Source organism: Bos grunniens, chromosome 15 (genome assembly GCF_055505025.1).
Source record: "Bos grunniens cultivar Pamir isolate PY7600 chromosome 15, Bosgru_T2T1.0, whole genome shotgun sequence".
In the NCBI taxonomy this organism is placed as follows: Eukaryota; Metazoa; Chordata; class Mammalia; order Artiodactyla; family Bovidae; genus Bos; species Bos grunniens.
In genome coordinates this window covers 84,029,268-84,049,803 of record NC_141179.1, presented here as the reverse complement: position 1 = coordinate 84,049,803, position 20,536 = coordinate 84,029,268, and the positions used below count along the sequence as shown (strand labels likewise).

Genomic DNA, 20,536 nt, shown 5'->3' with positions numbered 1-20,536 from the left:
GACACTGATACTGCCCAGGAACCATACTTTGAGAATCACTGCTCTAAAGGTTTGCCTTCAGAGCACATGCTGAGTTGGTGCCCATCAGCAGTGCTTCTCAAACTTTAAAGAGCCAACATATCACCTGGAGATGATGTTACAACGCACACAGCGATTTAGAGGCCTGGGGTGCAGCCTAGAGTCTGCAAACTCTCGGGCATTACCAGCGATGCTATTTTGTAAATAATCTTTAGCAAGGCTTGAAGATATTCTTATGGCATTCAAGTTCCTTTCTTCAAAAGAGAAGACGCAAATGAAAATAAGAAATTCAAAACATCGCTAAGAAAAGGAGCCTGAATGAATATTTGTTTCAAATGCTTTCTATTTTTTTTTCTCTCTAGAACACCGGTTCCTCAAGTTCAGTGATTTTTTGTGCTGTTTTACTAGAACATGGAAAGCATAAATTTGCAGAGATTAGAAATGATTAGATAAATGCATTTAACTGTCCTTGATATTATGTTGATTTTGTCACTACATTCACCATCTCTTCTAAAAGTAAAGACCACTAAATGATGAGATCTTTAAGAGCAGGACCAGCTCCCTCTATTTTTATATCTCCAGAACTTGGCAGACCTGTTACCTGATAACACAAGTGGGTCGGGAGAGAAATAAAAAAGAAATAAATTCTTTAACATTTTTTCAATTTAAGAGCTTACCAAATACTTATGTTCCACTTGAGAGTATTAATAGAGACAAATATCTACAATTTTCATAATTATGCTTGTGAAATTTTATGTACAATAGGATTAAAAGCACCTTAAAACATCATTTCCTAGATGCTGCCAACCAGAGCGGCAGTGCTGAAGGCCCGTGTGAATGAAGACTGCGGCTTGTGCACAGGCAGGTCAACGTCTCCAATTTTCACGTCTGCCAATCTGCAAAAACACTGTTAGCAAATTGTTAGCAAACTGGTAAAGGAATATGTGCTTTAAATCTTAAAATCATCTGACTAAATCTCTAGGACAGCAGTCATTTCCAGGTGAGGATGGAGGCATTGAAAAGTGGCTTCCATGATCTCTAGATAATTTTTCTTACTTCTGCTTTTGAGCCTCTATCTTCAGGTTTTCATGACCTTTTCTCTATTTTTTAATTTGTAATAAATCCCTAACTACTTTCCTTACCCTGAGAAAAATCTCCCTTTTCCATTCTAAGTATCTTTAATGTTTATTTATTTGTTTATTTGACTTCAGATATTAATTGCAACATACAAGTTCTACATTTGTGTCACGCAGAATCTTTGGTTGTGGCACACAGGCTCCAGAATGCGCAGTTCAGTACTTGTGGCTTGTGGGCTTAGTTGCTCCAAGGCACGTGGGATCTTAGTTCCCAGACCAGGGATCTAACCCACATCCCATGCATTGAAAATGGGTTTTTAATCCGTGGACCACCGGAGAATTCCCAAAGTACTTTGTGGTGGGGGGGGTGGGGGGACATTTAAACTACATTTTAAGCACTTAAAAAAATCAGTACATTAATATGGATATCTTGCTGCTGCTAAGTCACTTCAGTCGTGTCCGACTCTGTGCGACCCCATAGCCAGCAGCCCAGGAGGCTCCCCAGTCCCTGGAATTCTCCAGGCAAGAACACTGGAGTGGGTTGCCATTTCCTTCTCCAATGCAGGAAAGTGAAAAGTGAGAGTGAAGTCCTGTCTGACTTTTAATGACCCCATGGACTACAGCCTATCAGGCTCCTCCGTCCATGGGATTTTCCAGGCAAGGGTACTGGAGCGGGGTGCCATGGGTATCTTAGTGAGAATATATTTCAATTTGGGGCATGAAATAGTTCAAGAGGCAGCATAGGAAATAGCGGGAAGGTGAAACAAGACCTTCTCCTCCTCATCTACTACATTGGAAGTTCCAGAAGCCCCCAGACTTCCTGGAGTGACTGTGTAAACTACAGGACAGATTTACGGTTTCCTAGCTGTCCTCAGCATGTCTCTTCAGAGCTCTTTATTACTATGTATGATTTTCTGAATACCATAAACACTGATGCATTGCTGTGGTTATTATATCCCTTTACTCTTCTGTAAGGTACTAAAGTTTGGCCCTCAGCTTTCTTTTTCAGTCTAAATATTAATTATAATCTTTTTACTTTTTAAAAATTAAGGTAAAATTCACAAATAGTAAAAGTCACTCTTGAACAAGTGCACAGTTGCAAGAATCTTGACGAATGTATACACTCCTCTGAACGCCACAACAATCAAGACACAGAGCATCTCCATCACCCCAAATGCTCCCAGGCGTCAGAACCTCGCTGCCGCCAGCTCATCTCCCGGCCACAGCCAATCCGTTTTCCATCTCTATAATCTGTCCTCTCCAAAATGTCATTTAAATGGAATCACATAGTTTGTACTCTTTCGTGTCTTGTTTCCTTTTCTTGGCACGATGCTTTTGAGAGTCACTCGGTCTGGACTGTTAAGAGTAGTTTCTCGTTGCAGCTGAGTAGTCTTCCACAGAATCACTGCACCCCTGGCTGTTTAATCATTTGTGAGCTGGTGGACATTTAAGCTGTTTCCGGGTTCGGATTATTATGAATAAAGCTATAAACATTTCTTCATCTATTCCTGTATAGACACAGTACTTTCATTTCTTTTTGGTGGGATTGTTGTGTTATAGGTTCAGGTTTTCTGTACTTCCTTATGTTAGCTGTAGCAATATTTTCTAGGAAGCATTTGCTTCTCATGCTAATCATTTTGGAAGTATAGACATCAAAGTAGTGTCTTCTTTTTTATTCTATCATGCTCCTTTTATTCCTAATATTGTATGTCTATGCCTTTTCTGCTTTTCTCTCTCCCTCCTCCAAAACCCTTTGATTAGTCTGTTTTATCAGCTGGGTTTCATAGGTATGATTTCTGGGTCTAGTGCCTGCACACTGGTGTCTGAGGCCAGGTCCCGGCTCTCTGTGGACCGAGCCACATCCAGGGGAGGTTACGGGTTCAGGGTTCTAAGGCATCCTGCCTACTAGCGGATGCGGCTGTGTACATTATGTATAGAATAGTATATATCTAGTATACAGACTAGTGTAAGAAGGACCTAATGTATAGCACGTGACTGACTCATGGGAAAAGACCCTGATGCTGGGAAAGATTGAAGGCAGGAGAAGGGGACGACAGAGGATGAGATGGTTGGATGGCATCACCAACTTGATGGACATGAGTTTGAGCAAGTTCCCAGAGTTGGCGATGGACAGGGAGGCCTAGTGTGCTGCAGTCCTTGGGGTCACAAAGAGTCAGACACAACCGAGCGACTGAACTGAACTGACTGTATAGCACAGAGAGCTATACTCAATAGTTTATAATAATCTAGAAGAGAAAAGAATCTGAAAAAAATATACTTATGCATACATGTGTTTTACTGAGTCACTTTGCTGCACACCTGAGATTAACACAACATTGTAAGTCATCTCAACTTCAGTTGGGAAAAAACTAAAGAGATGTACAATCTACTCTGTTACACACCATCTGCGGCTGAAACCCGGCATTCTCTGGAATTTGACATTTAATCAGAGGCTGCCGACAGTTAAAGAAGAAGCTAATTGCTCTGTGGGACTCACTAGGAAGTCTTACATGTCAGATACAACTTAAAAATCCATGTTTAGTTCCTTGGAATGTACTGCAGGACAGTTAAAATCGTCTATCTGCAGAAACCTGATAGAACACAGAAATTCTGTATGGAAGTTGTTTCATATGTCATGAGAAGCTTCTGCATATTTAAACCAAGAAATTGACACCATATGAGTGTTCTTTGAAATGGTCCTCATGTCTGTTGACTCTCAATCTTTTCACTAAAGGGTCTAGGAAGCTCTTTTTGCCTTTACATACTTTCATGGGGTTCTCACAGCAAGAATACTGGAGAGGTTTGCCATTCACTCCTCCAGTGGGCCGTGTTTTGTCAGAACTCTCCACTATGGCACATCCATCCAGGGTGGCCCCACATGGCATGGCTCATAGCTTCATTGAGTTCTGTAAGCCCATTTAGAAGGCTGTGATCCATGGAGGGGATGGATCTTTACTGCAGCTCCTTATTGCAAAATTCAGGCTTAAAATGAAGAAATTAGGGAAAACCACTGGGCTGTTCAGGTAGGACCTAAATCAAGTCCCTTATGATTATATAGTAGAGGTGACGAATAGATTCAAGAAATTAGATTTGGTAGAGAGAGTGCCTGAAGAACTACGGACAGAGGTCCGTAACATTGTACAGGAAGCAGTAACCAAAACCATCCCAAAGAAAAAGAAATGCAAGAAGGCAAAGTGGTTGTCTGAGGAGGCTTTAAAAGTAGCTGAAGAAAGAGATGTGAAAAGCAAGGGAGAAAGGGAAAGATATACCCATCTGAATGCAGAGTTCCAGAGAACAGCAAGGAGTGATAAGAAGGCCTTCTTCAGTGAACAATGCAAAGAAGTAGAGGAAAACAATAGGCTGGAAAAGACTAGAGAGCTCAAGAAAACTGGAGAGATCAAGGGAACACTTCATGCAAGACTGGGCACAATAAAGGGCAGAAACAGTAAGGACCTAACAGAAGCAGAAGAGATAAAGAAGAGGTGGCAAGAATACACAGAAGAATTATACCAAAAATGTCTTAAGGATCGGGATACCCATGATGGTGTGGTCACTCACATAGAGCCAGGCATCTTGGAGTGTGAAGTCAAGTGGGCCTTAGGAAGCATCACTATGTACAAAGCTAGTGGAGGTGATGGAATTCCAGCTGAGCTATGTAAAATTCTAAAAGATGATGCTGTTAAAGTGCTGCATTCAATTTGTCCACAAATTTGGAGACAGCTGTGGCCATTGGACTAGAAAGGTCAGTTTCCATTCCAGTCCCAAAGAAGGGCAATGCCAAAGAATGTTCAAACTACCAGACAATTGCTTTCATTTCACATAAAAGGTTATGCTCAAATTCCTTCAAGCTAGGCTTCAGCAGTACATGAACTGAGAACTTCCAGATGTACAAGCTGGATTTAGAAAAGGCAAAGCAACCAGTGGTCAAACTGCCCACATTCCTCAGCTCATAGAGAAAGCAAGGGAATTCCAGAAAAACATCTATTTCTGCTTCTTTGACTATGCTAAAACCTTTGTGTGGATCACAACAAACTGTGTAAAATTCTTAAACTGAGGGGAGTACCAGACCACCTTCCCTGTCTCCAGAGAAACCAGTGGGTCACGAAGCAACAGTTCAGACCAAACCTGGAACAACAGACTGGTTCAAATTTGAGAAAGGAGTACATCAAGGCTGTATATTGTCACCCTGCTAATTTAACTTATATGCACAGTACATCATGCGAAATGCCAGGCTGGATGAAGCACCAGCTAGAATCAAGATTGCAGGAAGAAATATTAACCACCTTAGATGTGCAAATGATACCACTCTAATGGCAGAAAATGAAGAGGAACTAAAGACCTTCTTTTTTAATTTTTAAAACTTGTTTATTTTTTAATTGAAGGATAATTGCTTTATAGAATTTTGTTGTTTTCTGTCAAACATTAACATGAATCAGGTCTTGATGAGGGTGAAAGAAGGGAGTGAAAAAGTTTACTTAAAGCTCAACATTCAGAAAACTAAGATCATGGCATCTGGTCCCATCACTTCATGGCAAATAGATGGGGAAACAGTGGAAACAGTGGCAGATTTTATTTTCTGGGCTCCAAAATCACTGCAGACAGTGACCACAGCCATGAAATTAAAAGACGCTTGCTCCTTGGAAGGAAAGCTGTGAAAAACACAGACAGCACATTAAAAAGGAAAGACAAAGGTTTTTCACTTTTGCCAACAAAGGTCCATCTAGTGAAAGCTATGGTTTTTCCAGTGGTCATGTATGGATGTGAGAGTTGGACTATAAAGAAACCTGAATGCTGAAGAATTGATGCTTCTGAACTGCGGTGCTGGAGAAGACTCTAGAGAGTCCCTTGGACTGCAAGGAGATCCAACCAGTCGATCCTAAAGGAAATCAACCCTGAATATTCATTAGAAACTGAAGTTTCAATACTTTGGCCACCTGATGTGCAGAGCTGACTCATTTGAAAAGACCCTGATGCTGGGAAAGATTGAGGGCAGGAGGAGACGGGGACGACAGAGGATGAGATGGTTGGATGGCATCACCGACTCAATGGACATGAGTCTGAGCAAACTCTCAGAGCTGGTGATGGACAGGGAGGCCTGGCGTGCTGCAGTCCATGGGGCCACAAAGAGTCGGACACGACTGAGCGACTGAGCAACAACAACAGCTTCCCAAGAGTAAGTTTAGAATGAAAATTAGCTGTTATAAATGCTATGAAGAAGGACTTTAAAAAAAGAGAGAGAAAGATTGAGCTCAGAGATGACAATAAAACACGGCCACAATATGGTTGGTCAAAGTCAAACTGTTGTTTGAAATGAGTATTTTGGGTGTGACCTGAGAGAAGAGCAGTTGTAATGCCAAGAGTCTTACTATATTTATCGGGCTTTCCATTTCTAACACGTCTCCGTTTCGGTTCACGGACACGTCCATCTGCTCTTTTTTGTGGGATGAACGCACGTCCCTCGTTAGCTTTGAGGGTGATGCCTGCAGCCCGGTTGCCTCCTGCCCTCACCCCAGGACGTGAGGAGACGCCTAGACACGCTTCCCATGGGCATCTGCCCTTGCAGAGCCAAGGTGGAGGCTGGCCCACCACTGCGGTCTGTCAGGATTGCGAGTCTCCCTCAGCAGTGGCCATCAGGAAAGCTTGAAAGACGAGGCTTCTCACTCACAGGTCCTGGAGGGTACTCAGCATACCTAGTTGAAAGGGAAAGAGAGCCTGGACCTGGGGTTCTGCTTTTATTGGGATCCCTGATGGGGGACCCAGGTTTTTCTTCAGACACACCCTTTAATGATGAATTTACAGCATAAGAGCAGGAATTGAGGCGGCCAAATCGTCAGTTAAGTCAACCACAGAGAGGACTGACTCCACCTGCAAAGTGTTTATTCAAGATCTCCCTCTTTGAAGAGGATACCTCTGTTATCAAAGCTTAATGCACTTGCATCATAATAAAACAAACCTGCCAGATTCTCACCCTACAAAGATGTACTGCATAAAATATAGAACTGGCCTTTGCAGAGAGGAGAACTGTAAGCTAAGTGGGTGAAACCAAACCAAAAGAAGAGTATTTCATGACAGATGAAAATTATGCGTGCTCAGTCACTTCAGTCATGTCCAAATCTTTGCCACCCCACGGACTGCAGTCCGCCAGGCTCCTCTGTCCATGGGATTCTCCAGGCAAGAATACTGGAGTGGGTTGCCATGCCCTCCTCCAGGGGATCTTCCCGACCCAGAAATCGAACCTATGTCTCCTGCATTACAGGTGGATTCTTTACCTCTGAGCCTCCAGTGAAGCCCCACAGTGAAAATTATATGAAACTCAAATTTCAGTGTCAATTTTAAAAAGTCTTACTGAAACACACACATTCTCATTCATTTACATGTTATCTATGACTGAAAGAAAAGAGTTTCTCACACTAGCCTGATGCTGGAAGAGATTGAAGGCAAAAGGAGAAGAGGGTGGCAGAGGATGAGATGGTTGGATGGCATCACTGACTCAATGGACATAAGTTTGCATAAGCTCCAAGAGTTGGTGATGGACAGGGAGGCCTGGCGAGCTGCAGTCCATGGGGTCACAAAGAGTCAGGCACGACTGAGCGACTGAACTGGACTGAACTGATAGCTTACAGTGAAAGGTGTCAGATTCTTGATCTCCGAAGAAGAATTAGCTTCGGGACCAGGACCAGGCTTGATCACTCAATAGCTTTTGTATAGCAGAGTTGTATTAAAGTATAAAAGGGACAAAGAAAGCTTCTGAGACAGACATCAGAAGGGGGGGAATGCACCCCTAGCTAGTGTTAGCAAGGGAGTTATGTACTTTTTAATTAGTTATTACAATAAATGAAAAGAATGTCTCAAGTTTGTGAAAATTTTACCAGACCCACTCCCACAATTCACATTTTAAGATAATAGGATTAGAACTTAACAATAGAAAGATCCTACCAGACCCACTCCCATAACATGCTATGCTAAGTCACTTCAGTCGTGTCCGACTCTGTGCGACCCCATAGACGGCAGCCCACCAGGCTCCCCCGTCCCTGGGATTCTCCAGGCAAGAACACTGGAGTGGGTTGCCATTTCCTTCTCCAACGCATGAAAGTGAAAAGTGAAAGTGAAGTCGCTCAGTCGTGTCCGACTCTTAGCGACCCCATGGATTGCAGCCTAACAAGCTCCTCCGTGCATGGGATTTTCCAAGCAAGAGTACTGGAGTGGGGTGCCATTGCCTTCTCTGATAATATACATTCTAAAATATCAGGGTTTTTAGGAAGGAGAAACTGTCCTCAAGCAGGATACATTGTTGTTGTATAATCCCTAGTACAGAGTTTAAACTGAGTTGTTTGTTGTGTAATCATCAGTTTCTGACTTAAAGAAAAAAACCATTTTATGTGATTAAGGAACATAGAGGGAAAAAAGATGTTTGTCCTTTCCTCCTCCTTGAGAACCCCAGACCCCTCTCTCCTTGGGGACCCCCAGACTACTTATCAACCTGCCTAGGAATTGACTGTCTCATTAGTTCTAGAAGGTTTTGTAGGTCTTCATAGAACCATTCAAGTTCAGCTTCTTCATCAAAGCTATGACTTTTCTAGTAGTCATGTATGGATGTGAGAGTTGGACTATAAAGAAAGCTGAGCGCCGAAGAACAGGGGCCTTTGAACTGTGGTGTTGGAGAAGACTCTTGAGAGTCCCTGGGACTGCAAGGAGATCCAACCAGTCCATCCTAAAGGAGATCAGTCCTGAGTGTTCATTGGAAGGACTGATGCTGAAGCTGAAACTCCAATACTCTGTCCACCTGATGCAAAGAACTGACTCATTGGAAAAGACCCTGATGCTGGGAAAGATTGAAGGCAGGAGGAGAAGGGGATGACAGAGGATGAGATGATTGGATGGCATCACTGACTCAATGGACGTGAATTTGGGTAAACTCTGGGAGCTGGAGATGGACAGGGAGGCCTTGTGTGCTGCAGTCCATGGGGTCACAAAGAGTTGGACACGACTAAGCAACTGAACTGAACTGAATTGAACCTGGAAGCTCTTAAGATATTGTGTAGCTCAGCCAATGACCTTGAAGGATCTGGGTTTTACTAGATATCTGGGTTCACTCCTCAATGTTCACCTCTAGTCAATCAAGCAAATAACCAGAATTACATAAGTCCTATTTATCAACATGTACAGAAGCAGAACAAAAGGAGTACAGAGTACAGATTATCTCAAGTGGATCTGCTTGATTAGATAAACAAATACCAAGTGATAGACGACTCTTAATAATGGGTGACCTTGACTCCAAACCTCAGATGCTTGAAGCCTGAATGCTCTCTCAGTCTTGCTGGAAGCCACCTCAATCTTTTATTTTCTAGTAAACATAAAACATTTATTCCAATGCGATTATCAGCCTATACATGCTTTAGTTTATTATTTGGCTTAAGCATCTGGGGCAGTTCCTTTCAGCAAATATTTGACAAGCTCTCACGTGGCAGGTATTTGCATGGTGCAGTAGGAGACACAAGGGTGAACAAGAAAGATTTTGAACCTATTTGCAGGGCAGGGATACGGATGCAGACGCAGAGGCCAGGCTTGTGGGCACGGTGAGGGGAGGCGAGGCCTGGGGGAACCGAGAGGGTAGCACGGAGACACACGCACTGCCTGTGTGAAAAGCTAGCTAACGAGAAGGTGCTGCAGGCCAGAAGCTCGAATCCGGCGCCCTGTGAAGGCCTAGACGGGTGGATGGGGCGAGGCGGGAGCGAGTTCCAAGCGGCAGGGGACACGCGCACACTGGTGGCCGAGTCACACTGCTGTGCGACGGGACCCAGCACAGCACTGAAGCGGTTACCCCCCGATTAAAAATAAAACTAGAAAAAGAAGAAAGATATATCCTTGCCTTTGAGGAACTCACGGTCTGGCAGAGAGGTACATATTAAATAAACACAGTTAAATAATTCTGCAGATAACTAATAGTAATTCTCATAAGTGCTGCAAAGGAAAGCACAGACTACCCAGACAGTCAATAACAGGGGAACATAACCAAGTCTTGGGATGCAGAGAGAGCGACCCTGAGGAAGTACAGTCCCCCTTCACCACAGGGGATGTGTTCCAAACCCCCAGTGGAGGACCGAGATTGAGAATAGTATCAAACTTCATACATACTTTTTTTCTCTATATGTACATTGCTAGAATAAAGTTCGGCTTCCCTGGTGGCTCAGCTGGTAAGGAATCTGCCTGCAACGTGGGAGACCTGTGTTCGATCCCTGGGTCAGGAAGATCCCCTGGAGGAGGGCATGGCAGCCCACTCCAGTGTTGTTGCCTGGAGAAACCCATGGACAGAGGAGCCTGGGGGGCTACAGTCCCTGGGGTCACAAAGAGTCAGACACAACTGAGCAACTAAGCACAGCACATAGAATAAAGTTGAATGTACAGGTCAGGCACAATAAAAGACTGAGAGCAGAAATAGTGAAGTAGAACAATTACAACAACATAGTAAGAAAGAAGTGTGTGAACGTGGTCTCGCTGTCTCTCTCTGTTCCAAAATATCTTGCACAAATATTATGCCTTTGCCATTTTAACGAAGCACGTTTCGTGCACTGTGACCTTGATTTTGGCAGTCTGAAATGGGACAGCCAGACTAGCACGGGTTTCTTTTGCCTTCTTCACCATTTCACACGTGAAAGTGTTGTTCTTACTGTCAGTCTTAACTTCAGCATACGATTTATTTTTCCTTCTTTATTAAGCTGAGAACTTTTATCTGTTCACTTAAAAGAAGCACTTACAGCTTCCCTTTGGCATGTGGGAATGGCCAGCATCTACCCTGGCGCTTTGGGGCCACCGTTAAATAAAGTAAGAGCTCCTTGAACAGGAGCACTGTGATACCATGACAGTCTGTCTGGGAACCCTGACAGCTCTGACTGATGGGCAAGATACACCTGACAAAGGGCTGATCCAGGTCCCAGGCTAGATAGGGCCATTGGCGTGAGAGTTCATCATGCCACGAAGAAGCGCACACAGTTTTTAACTAATGAACTGTTTATTTCTGGAACTTTCCATTTAACATTTATACTATGGGATCACAGGTAACTGAAAATACTGGTAGCTCAGACAGTAAAGGATCCACCTGCAATGCAGGAGACACTAGTTAGATCCCTGGGATTGGAAGACCCCTGGAGAAGGGAATGGCTACTCAATCCAGTGTTATTGCCTGGAAAATTCCATGAACAGAGGGGCCTGGCAGGCTACAGTCCATGGGCTCACAAAGAGTCAGACACGACTGAAAGCACAGGGGGGTTAAATACTGCGGTAGTTAAGCTGAAGGTTGGGCTTCCCAGGTGGCTCAGTGGTAAAGAATCTGCCTGCCAAAGCAGGAAATGCAGGAGACTTGGGTTTGATCCCTGGGTCAGGAAGATCCCCTGGAGCAGGACATGGCAACCCACTCCGGTATCCTTGCTTGGAGAATCTCACAGACAGTGGAGTCTGGCGGGCTACAGTCCATGGGGTCCCAAAGCGTGGGACACGGCTGAGCAACCAGGCAGTCACGCAGGAGCGGGCCAGTGGAGAGAACAGGAGGCATCACCACGTGAAAGCAAGCATTCTAAGGAGGAAAGGCACACGTGCAAATACGCCTTGAGGCAGGAAGAAACGTGGCCGATGGAAAAACCGGAGAGAGTGAGGCTGCGACCTACCGAAGAGCGGGGGAACGCGGCAGAGACAGGCCGAGGCCAGAAGGCACAGCTCTTTAGAGACCACATGTAAAATGCGGAGCTTTCACAGATGCAGAGAACAGACTTGTGCTGCCGAGGGGGCGGGGAGGGGGGAGGCGGAGTGGGAGTCTGGTTTAGTGGGAGCCACTATTATATACGCAATAGATAAACAACAGGTCCTGCAGGATAGCACTGCTGCTGCTGCTAAGTCGCTTCAGTCATGTCCGACTCTGTGCGACCCCATAGATGGCAGCCCACCAGGCTCCCCCGTCCCTGGGATTCTCCAGGCAAGAACACTGGAGTGGGTTGCCATTTCCTTCTCCAATGCAAGAAAGCGAAAAGTGAAAGTGAAGTCGCTCAGTCGTGTCCGACTCTTAGCGACCCCATGGACTGCAGCCCACCAGGCTCCTCCGTCCATGGGATTTTCCAGGCAAGAGTGCTGGAGTGGGGTGCCATCACCTTCTCCGGCAGTATAGCACAGGGAACTATATTAAATATCCTGGGATAAACCATAATGGAAAAGGACATAAAAAATGTTCACATGTATATAAACTGAGTCACTTTGCTGTTCAGCAGAAATTAATACAACATTGTAAATAACTGTATTTCAATAAAAACATTCAAAATGAAAAAATAAAATATGGAGTTTTATTCAAAGAGCAACAGAAGCCTTCAAGGTTTTAACCAGGATGCAAATAATCAGAAATACGGTTTTGAAAAGTTATGGGTTTAGGTATGAAACTGAATACTCCAAGCCCAAAGATCACAGACATATTTTCAATTGTAAGGGGATTTAAAGAACTTTTTCAAACTAGATCAGCACAATGATAAAATATCTCTTCAGCAAGGAAAATTCAAAACTGACATTCTCATAGATTAAAAGTCTTTGGGGAGTGTGTGTCAAACTATGTTCCTTGAGAATTCCTTTCCTTTAAATGGTGTCTATGTATTAGCCAAGTTTGAGAATTGCTGCTCTAGCAGTTGGATGGAGAATGAATTGGAAGCGTGTGCAAGTGGCTATGAAATGAAAAGACGCTTGCTCCTTGGAAGGAAAGCTACGACCAGCCTAGACAGCATATTAAAAAGCAGAGACATTACTTTGCCAACAAAGGTCCATCTAGTCAAAGCTATGGTTTTTCCAGTGGTCATGCATGGATGTGAGTTGGAGTATAAAGAAAGCTGAGTGCCAAAGAATTGATGCTTTTGAACTGTGGTGTTGGAGAAGACTCTTGGGAGTCCCTCAGACTGCAAGGAGATCAAGCGGGTCCATTCTAAAGGAAATCAGTCCTGAATATAGATTGGAAGGACTGATGATGAAGCTGAAGCTCCAATACTTTGGCCAGCTCATGTGAAGAACTGACTCATTTGGAAAAGCCCCTGATGCTGGGAAAGATTGAGGGCTGGAGGAGAAGGGGATGCCAGAGGATGAGATGGTTGGATGGCATCACCGACTCAATGGACATGAGTTTGAGCAAGCTCCAGGAGATGGTGATGAACAGGGAGGCCTGGTGTGCTGCAGTCCATGGGGTAACAAAGAGTCAGACATGACTGAGTGACTGAACTGAACAAGTGGCTAAGACAAAAATTTGGAAGTTATGGTGAGGGTGCAGAAATTATGGTAATTTAGAGTAGAGTCATGGCAGTAAAGGCTAAAAGATGCAGGTCCCTAAAGGTACAATGTTTGACACTGATAAGATCAGTGACTGAGGAAGACAGAGGTTATCAGGCTTGACAACGAGATTCCAGGTATATACAACTGCTGCTGCTGCGTCGCTTTAGTCATGTCGGACTCTGTGTGACCCCACAGACGGCAGCCCACCAGGCTTCCCGTCCCTGGGATTCTCCAGGCAAGAACACTGGAGTGGGTTGCCATTTCCTTCTCCAATGCATGAAAGTGAAAAGTGAAAGTGAAGTCGCTCAGTCGTGTCCGACTCTTAGCGACCCCATGGACTGCAGCCCACCAGGCCCCTCCGTCCATGGGATTTTCTAGGCAAAATACCGTAGTGGGGTGCCATTGCCTTCTCCGATATACAACTGAGTTGATAGTTATTAGTGAGAAAACGAGTTAACAATTATGCACCGCCTTTTATGTACTAGGTACTATTCTAACCACCCTTATGATAACCAATCAGATTTTTACAAATCTTAGGAGACAAGAGCTATTATTATCTACAGTTTACTGACAAGGAAACTGAGACTCAGAGAGGTTAAGGCACGTACCTAACATCACACAGCAAAGATGGTGAAATGAAAATGAAATCACTCACATGTGTCTGTCTCTCTGCGACCCCATGGACTGTGGCCCACCAGGTTCCTCTATTTATAAAATTCTCCAGGCCAGAATACTGGAGTGGGTAGCTGTTCCCCTCTCCAGGGGATCTTCCCAACCCAGGGATCAAACCCAGGTCTCCCGCATTGCAGGCAGATTCTTTACTGTCTGAGCCACCAGGGCAGCACAGCAAAGACGCTAGTACTAAAGAAGGAGCAAGTTAGCAGTAGAAGAAATAGATTTCAACTCTGGATATTCTAATTTTGAGATTCTTATGAGTTATGCAAGCAGAAATGTGGAGAAAACATCTGGCTATAAGTTGGGGCTCAGAAGGGAATCTAAGACAGGAATAAAAATTTGGGAAATACTTGAATATTTGAAGGATTCAACCGGGATGTGAGAACACTAGAATTTGTAGCATGAGAAAAAGTGATAGTTTAATACAAAGCCCTGAGAACATAAAGCATTTAAAGTTTAACTATATATAGTGGGTACAAAGAAGCAGCAGTCCAAAAAAAGGAGGACAGTCAGGGGTGGAGGTTGGTGCTATTCTAAAGAAGTGATGTGAGAAATGTGTCTCAAATTGGAGCATCAGTTATATTCACGGCTTTTAGAGTTCAGGTTGAAAAGGTGGCCAACAGAATGGGAAAAGTTACTTGCAAATCATATATCTGATAAGGGACTTGTATCTAGACTATACAAGGAATTCTGCAACAAAATACTAAAAAGATAAATGATCCAATTTAAATATGGGCAAAGGATCTTTTTGGAGTGGGGAAAATGTTCTATAATTGACTGTGGTGATGGCTGCACTGTCTCAATACATGGAAGACCACCGAACCAAAACCACGGAAACCACCTTATGTGGCTGAATGCGTAGGGTGTACATTACATCCCCAAAAACCTGTTTTTTACAAATGTGGTCAAGTTCGGGGAAAACTGAAAGCTTTAGCGGATCCTAAATTAGCCAAGATTAGATGACAGTACTTAACCAGTCCATTCTGAAGGATATCAGCCCTGGGATTTCTTTGGAAGGAATGAGCTAAAGCTGAGACTCCAGTACTTTGGCCACCTCATGGGAAGAGCTGACTCATTGGAAAAGACTCTGATGCTGGGAGGGATTGGGGGCAGGAGGAGAAGGGGGCGACAGAGGATGAGATGGCTGGATGGCGTCACCGACTCGATGGACGAGAGTTTGAGTGAACTCCGGAAGTTGGTGATGGACAGGGAGGCCTGGCATGCTGCAATTCATGGGGTCGCAAAGAGTCAGACACGACTGAGCGACTGATCTGATCTGATCTGAACCATCAAAGACAAGATTGGAGCAATTACTATAATTAGTAACAGAACCAGAGCGACAATGAGAGTGTTTTGCCTAATAGACACTATTTAATGAATGATGAAGTGGCTAGAAATGAAATGGATGGTTAGCTTAGAAATGTATTGCTTGAACTATGTAACTGGAAAAAATTCTAAGCATCGTACTGGTTATATACTGTGGCATAGGTAACTACTCCAAAATCTAGTGTATTAACAATCATTTTCTTAAATGTACGGGTCAGCAATTTGCTCTGGGTTTAGCTAAATAGTTATTCATGTTATTTTATTCATTTGGTGGCTCAGCTGATGTGAAATGATCTAAAATCACCTCTCTCCAAGTCATGAGTTGGCAGACAGACAGCCAGACTGTCTCAGTTCTTCACTATATGGTCCTTCCAGTAGGCCAGCTTTATCCACACATAGTAGGTCTTCAATAGAACTGAAGTAGAACATAGTAGAACTCAGTGCAAAAGCAATTTTTCAACCTTCCTCTTACATCACATTTTCTAACTTCCTGTGGACCCAAGTAATTCACATTAGCAAGCTCAAATTGAAGCCTAGAATTAAGCAGATCTCCTGTATGGAGACATACACTTTACAAACATTCATGTCCAGGTGTCACTTAAAGCCTTGAGATTTGGGGACTTTGCTGGCAGTTCAGTGGCTAACACTCTGCCTTCCAGTGCAGAGGGTGTGGGTTCAATTCCTGCTCCGAGAGGTAAGCTCCCATATGCCTTGAGGCCAAAATACCGAACACGAAATAGAAGCACTTTCGTAACAAGTTCAATAAAGACTTCAGAATTTGTTGGTGTTCACTCAGTCATGTCTGACTCTTTACAACCCCATGGACCACAGCACACCAGGCTCCTCTGTCCTCCACTATCTCCCAGAGTCTGCCCAAATTCATGTCCATTGAGTTGATGATGCCCTCAAGCCAGCTCATCCTCTCTCACATCCCCATCTCCTCCTGCCCTCAATCTTTCCTGGCATCAGGGTCTTTTCCAATGAGTCAGTTCTTCATATCAGGTGGCCAAAGTATTGGAGTTTCAGCTTCAACATCAGTCCTTCCAAAGAATATTCAGGACTGATTTCTTTTAGGATGGACTGGTTGGATCTCCTTGCAGTCCAAGGGACCCTTAAGAGTCTTCTCCAACACCACAGTTCAAAAGCATCAATTCTTCCGCACTCAGCTTTCTTCATAGTCCAAATCTCACATCCATACATGACTACTGGAGAAACCATAGCTTTGACTAGATGGACCTTTGTCAGCGAAGTAACATCTCTTCTTTTTAATATGCTGTCTAGGTTGGTCATAGCTTTTCTTCCAAGGAGCAAGTGTCTTTTAACGTCATGGCTGCAGTCACTATCTGCACTGATTTGGGAGCCCCCAAAAATAAAGTCAGCCGCTATTTCCACTGTTTCCCCATCTATTTGCCATAAAGTGATGGGACTGGATGCCACGATCTTAGTTTTCTGAATGTTGAGTTTTAAGCCAACTTTTTCACTCTCCTCTTTCACTTTCATCAAGAGGTTCTTTAGTTGTTCTTCACTTTCTGCCATAAAGGTGGTGTCATCTGCATATCTGAGGTTATTGATATTTCTCCTGGCAATCTTGATTCCAGCTTGTGCTCCATCCAGCCCAGCATTTCTCATGATGTGCTCTGCATATAAGTTAAATAAGCAGGGTGACAATATACAGCCTTGACGAACTCCTTTTCCAATTTTGAACCAGTCTGTTGTTCCATGTCCAGTTCCAACTGTTGCTTCTTGACCTGCATACAGATTTCTCAGGAGGTGGGTCATGTGGTCTGGTATTCCCATCTCTCTAAGAATTTTCCAGTTTGTTGTGACCCACACAGTCAAAGGCTTTGGCGTAGTTAATAAAGCAGAAGTATATGTTTTTCTGGAACTCTTTTGCTTTCTTGATAATCCAATGGATGTTGCCAATTTGATCTCTGGTTCCTCTGCCTTTTCTAAATCGAGCTTGAACATCTGGAAGTTCACAGTTCACATACTGTTGAAGCTGGGCTTGGAGAATTTTGGGCATTACTTTGCTAGCATGTAAGATGAGTGCAACTGTGCACTCATCTCATCAGGTGGCCAAAGTATTGGAGTTTCAGCTTCAGCATCATTCCTTCCAATGAATATTCAGGGTTGATTTCATTTAGCATTGACTGGTTTGATCTCCTTGTTGTACAAGAGACTCTCAAGAGTCTTCTCCAACACCACAGTTCAAAAGTATCAATTCTTTGACTTTCAGCCTTCTTTATGGTCCAACTCTCACATCTGTACATGACTACTGGAAAAACCATAGCTTTGACTTCCTCTGGACCCAAGTAATTCACATGACCAAGCTCAAATTCAAGTCTAGAATTAAGCAGGTCTCTGGTATGAAGATATAAATTTTACAAACATTCATATCCAGGTGTTGCTTAAAGCCTTGAGATTTAGGGACTTCCCTGGCAGTCCAGTGGTTAAGACTTCACCTTCCAATGCAGAAGGTGTGCAGATTTGATTCCTATTCGGGGAAGTGAGATTCCCACATGCCTCGTGACCAAATCACCAAAACATAAAACAGAAGCAATATTGTAACAAGTTCAATAAAGACTTTAAAAATAGTCCACATCAAAAAAAAGAAAAAGCCTTGATATTTAATGAGAATCCTAAAGGAAAAAGAATTCTAGGAACTGAACCCTAGAATATTACAGCTTTTAGAAAATCAGGCACCCTAGGGTACACCAGTGTGAGAAAACCAAAAAGGACCAGTCAGAAAGTTAGGGGAAACTCCATAAAAGGATGGTGCTCCAGACTATTAGAGTGAGTATTTAAGGAGAAAAAGAGTCATCAATTGTCAGGTGAGGTAAATGAGGATTCATCGTTCCTGATATAGTAACTAGGAAAGCAGGACGCATTCTTAAAATCGTATTTTGAAGAGGCCGGAGAACTGTGCAAGTAATACAGACAAAATGAAACAGAGGTGGTAGGGTAGGCCCAGTAAGTGAATCTGTCTATTGAGAACGGACAACTGAGGCACACCCAGGGACGAGCAACACATGAGCACTAGCAGAGGGAGAAAATGGAGGAAAAGGTGTCATAATTAAGTCCTTAGCTAAGCTGATGGATTCTATTTCTCCCAACTTTATTGACAAAAGTTGTGTATATATATTTAGGTGACCAACAAGATGACTTGATATACATGTGTATTATTAAATGATCACCATAACCAAGTAATTAACATATCCATCGTCTCATATGGCTACCATCTTTTCGTATGTGAGGGGAGAACACGTAAGATCTACTCTTAGCCACATTTCAAGCTTACAATATAACACTAACTATAGGCACTCTGCGTACATTAGATCCCCAGAGTGGATTCATCTGATAGCTGGACGCCTGTCCCTTTGTCCAACATTTTCCTGTTTCCCCCAAGCCACAGCCCCTGGTAACTACCATTCTACCATCCACTTCTACGAGTCTGACTCTTTAGATGCCACATTTAACTGATATCACACAGTGCTTGTTTTTCTCTAACTTATTTCACTTAGCATAATGCCCTCAAGATCCATTCATTTTGTTACAAATGGCAGAATTTCCCTCTTCCTCATGGCTGAAAAATATCCCAGTGTGTGTGTGTGTGTGTGTGTGTGTGTGTGTGTGTGTGTGTGTGTGTTTCTTTATTCATTCATCAGTTGACAGACACTTAGGTTGATGCCACAATCCTGGCTATTGTCCACAATGCTGCAAAGAACATGGGGATACAGATACCACTTTGAGGTGCTGTAATCATGCTTGTTTCACAACCAAAGAATTGCTAATAGTTAAAGCTCAGGGGTTTGCTGGACTGGTTCCTGTTTCTCTTAGACCTTTTTGCTCTCTTTCTGCCTTTGCTCCTGTTTTTCGGGAAACATATGACCACTGGCCCATAGAACAAATGTGCGGATCTGGACAGTGTAAAGACCATACTCGGTTCCAACATCAGCAGGGCTTCTCGTGATGAGAAGAGCAGCGCAGCCCCAGCACACGGCCTGCAGCCGTTTCCTGCTTCCCTTCTTCTGTAAATCCCGGATAACACCTGGCGGGTTGGGAGTTGGTTCTTTCGGACAGAAGTCCACCATCTCCCCAGGTTGCAAACTTCCTTAAGATAAAGCTACTTTTCCTTTACCCAACACTTGTCTCTCAGTAAGGTTTCTTGAGCAACAAGCAACAGAGCCTGAGAGCCTGATTTCACTTCCTTTGGATGTATACCCAAAACTGAGATTGCTGAATCAGACAATAGTTCTATCTTTGATTTCTTAAGAAAATGCCATACTGTTTTTCATAACAAAAAGCTATGACAAACCCAGACAGCGTTTAAGTTTAAAAAGCAGAGACATTACATTGCTGACAAAGATCTGTCTAGTCAAAGCTATGGTTTTTCCAGTAGTCACATACAGATGTGAGAATTGGACCATAAAGAAGGCTGAGTGCCAAAAAACTGATGCTTTCGAACTGTGGTGTTGGAGAAGACTCTTGAGAGTCCCTTGGACTGCAAAGGAGCTCCAACTAGTCAATCCTAAAGGAAATCAACACTGAATATTCATTGAAAGGACTATTGCTGAAGTTGAAGCTATAATACTTTGGCCACCTGATGCAAAGAGCTGACTTATTGGAAAAGGCTGATGCTGAGAAAGATTGAAGGCAAAAGGAGAAGGTGGCAGCAGAGGATGAGATGATTAGATAGCATCACTGACTCAGTGGACATGAATTTGAGCAAACTCCTGGAGATTGTGGAGGACAGAGGAGCCTGGCGCGCTATACTCCATGGGGTCGCTAAGAGTCCGACACAGCATAGCGACTGAAGGGCAACAACAACCTATCAGATAGAAAGTATCTAATGAATATTTTTCTCCCATTCTCTAGGCTGCCTCCTTATTTTGCTGATGATTTCCTCTGCTATGCAGAAGCTTTTCAGTTTGATATAGTCCTGCTTGTTTATTTTTCTTTTTACTATTTATGCTCTTGGTGTCATATCCAAAAAGGTCATTGCCAAGACAAATGTCAAGGAGCTTCTTCCTCCCTGTGTTTCGTGTGCATCTGTCAGGCCTGTTTACTGGTTTCATTTGGTGCTGTCATGTTCGCCGGCTTCTTTGGAAACTCAAGTCCGTTTCCTTTGGTTTGCTTTCTCAACACAGCCC

General features: G+C 43.5%; 1 protein-coding gene across 7 annotated transcripts in view; it reads right to left on the bottom strand.

Annotated features, from left to right (window-relative positions):
* Positions 1 to 343: 343 nt before the first annotated feature.
* Positions 344 to 20,536, bottom strand: part of STX3 (syntaxin 3) — a 130,150-nt gene continuing 109,957 nt past the window's right edge. For 2 of the 7 annotated variants that reach the window (XM_086341878.1, XM_086341889.1), the window contains one exon: positions 344 to 925. In XM_086341878.1, the coding sequence (XP_086198004.1) occupies positions 812 to 925 (114 nt within the window). In that variant the 3' untranslated portion in view covers positions 344 to 811. Of the gene's footprint in view, positions 926 to 15,690; positions 15,802 to 20,536 lie in introns of those variants that run through there. The other 5 variants (XR_015142449.1, XR_015142450.1, XM_086341880.1 and 2 more) reach the window with 4 other exon arrangements.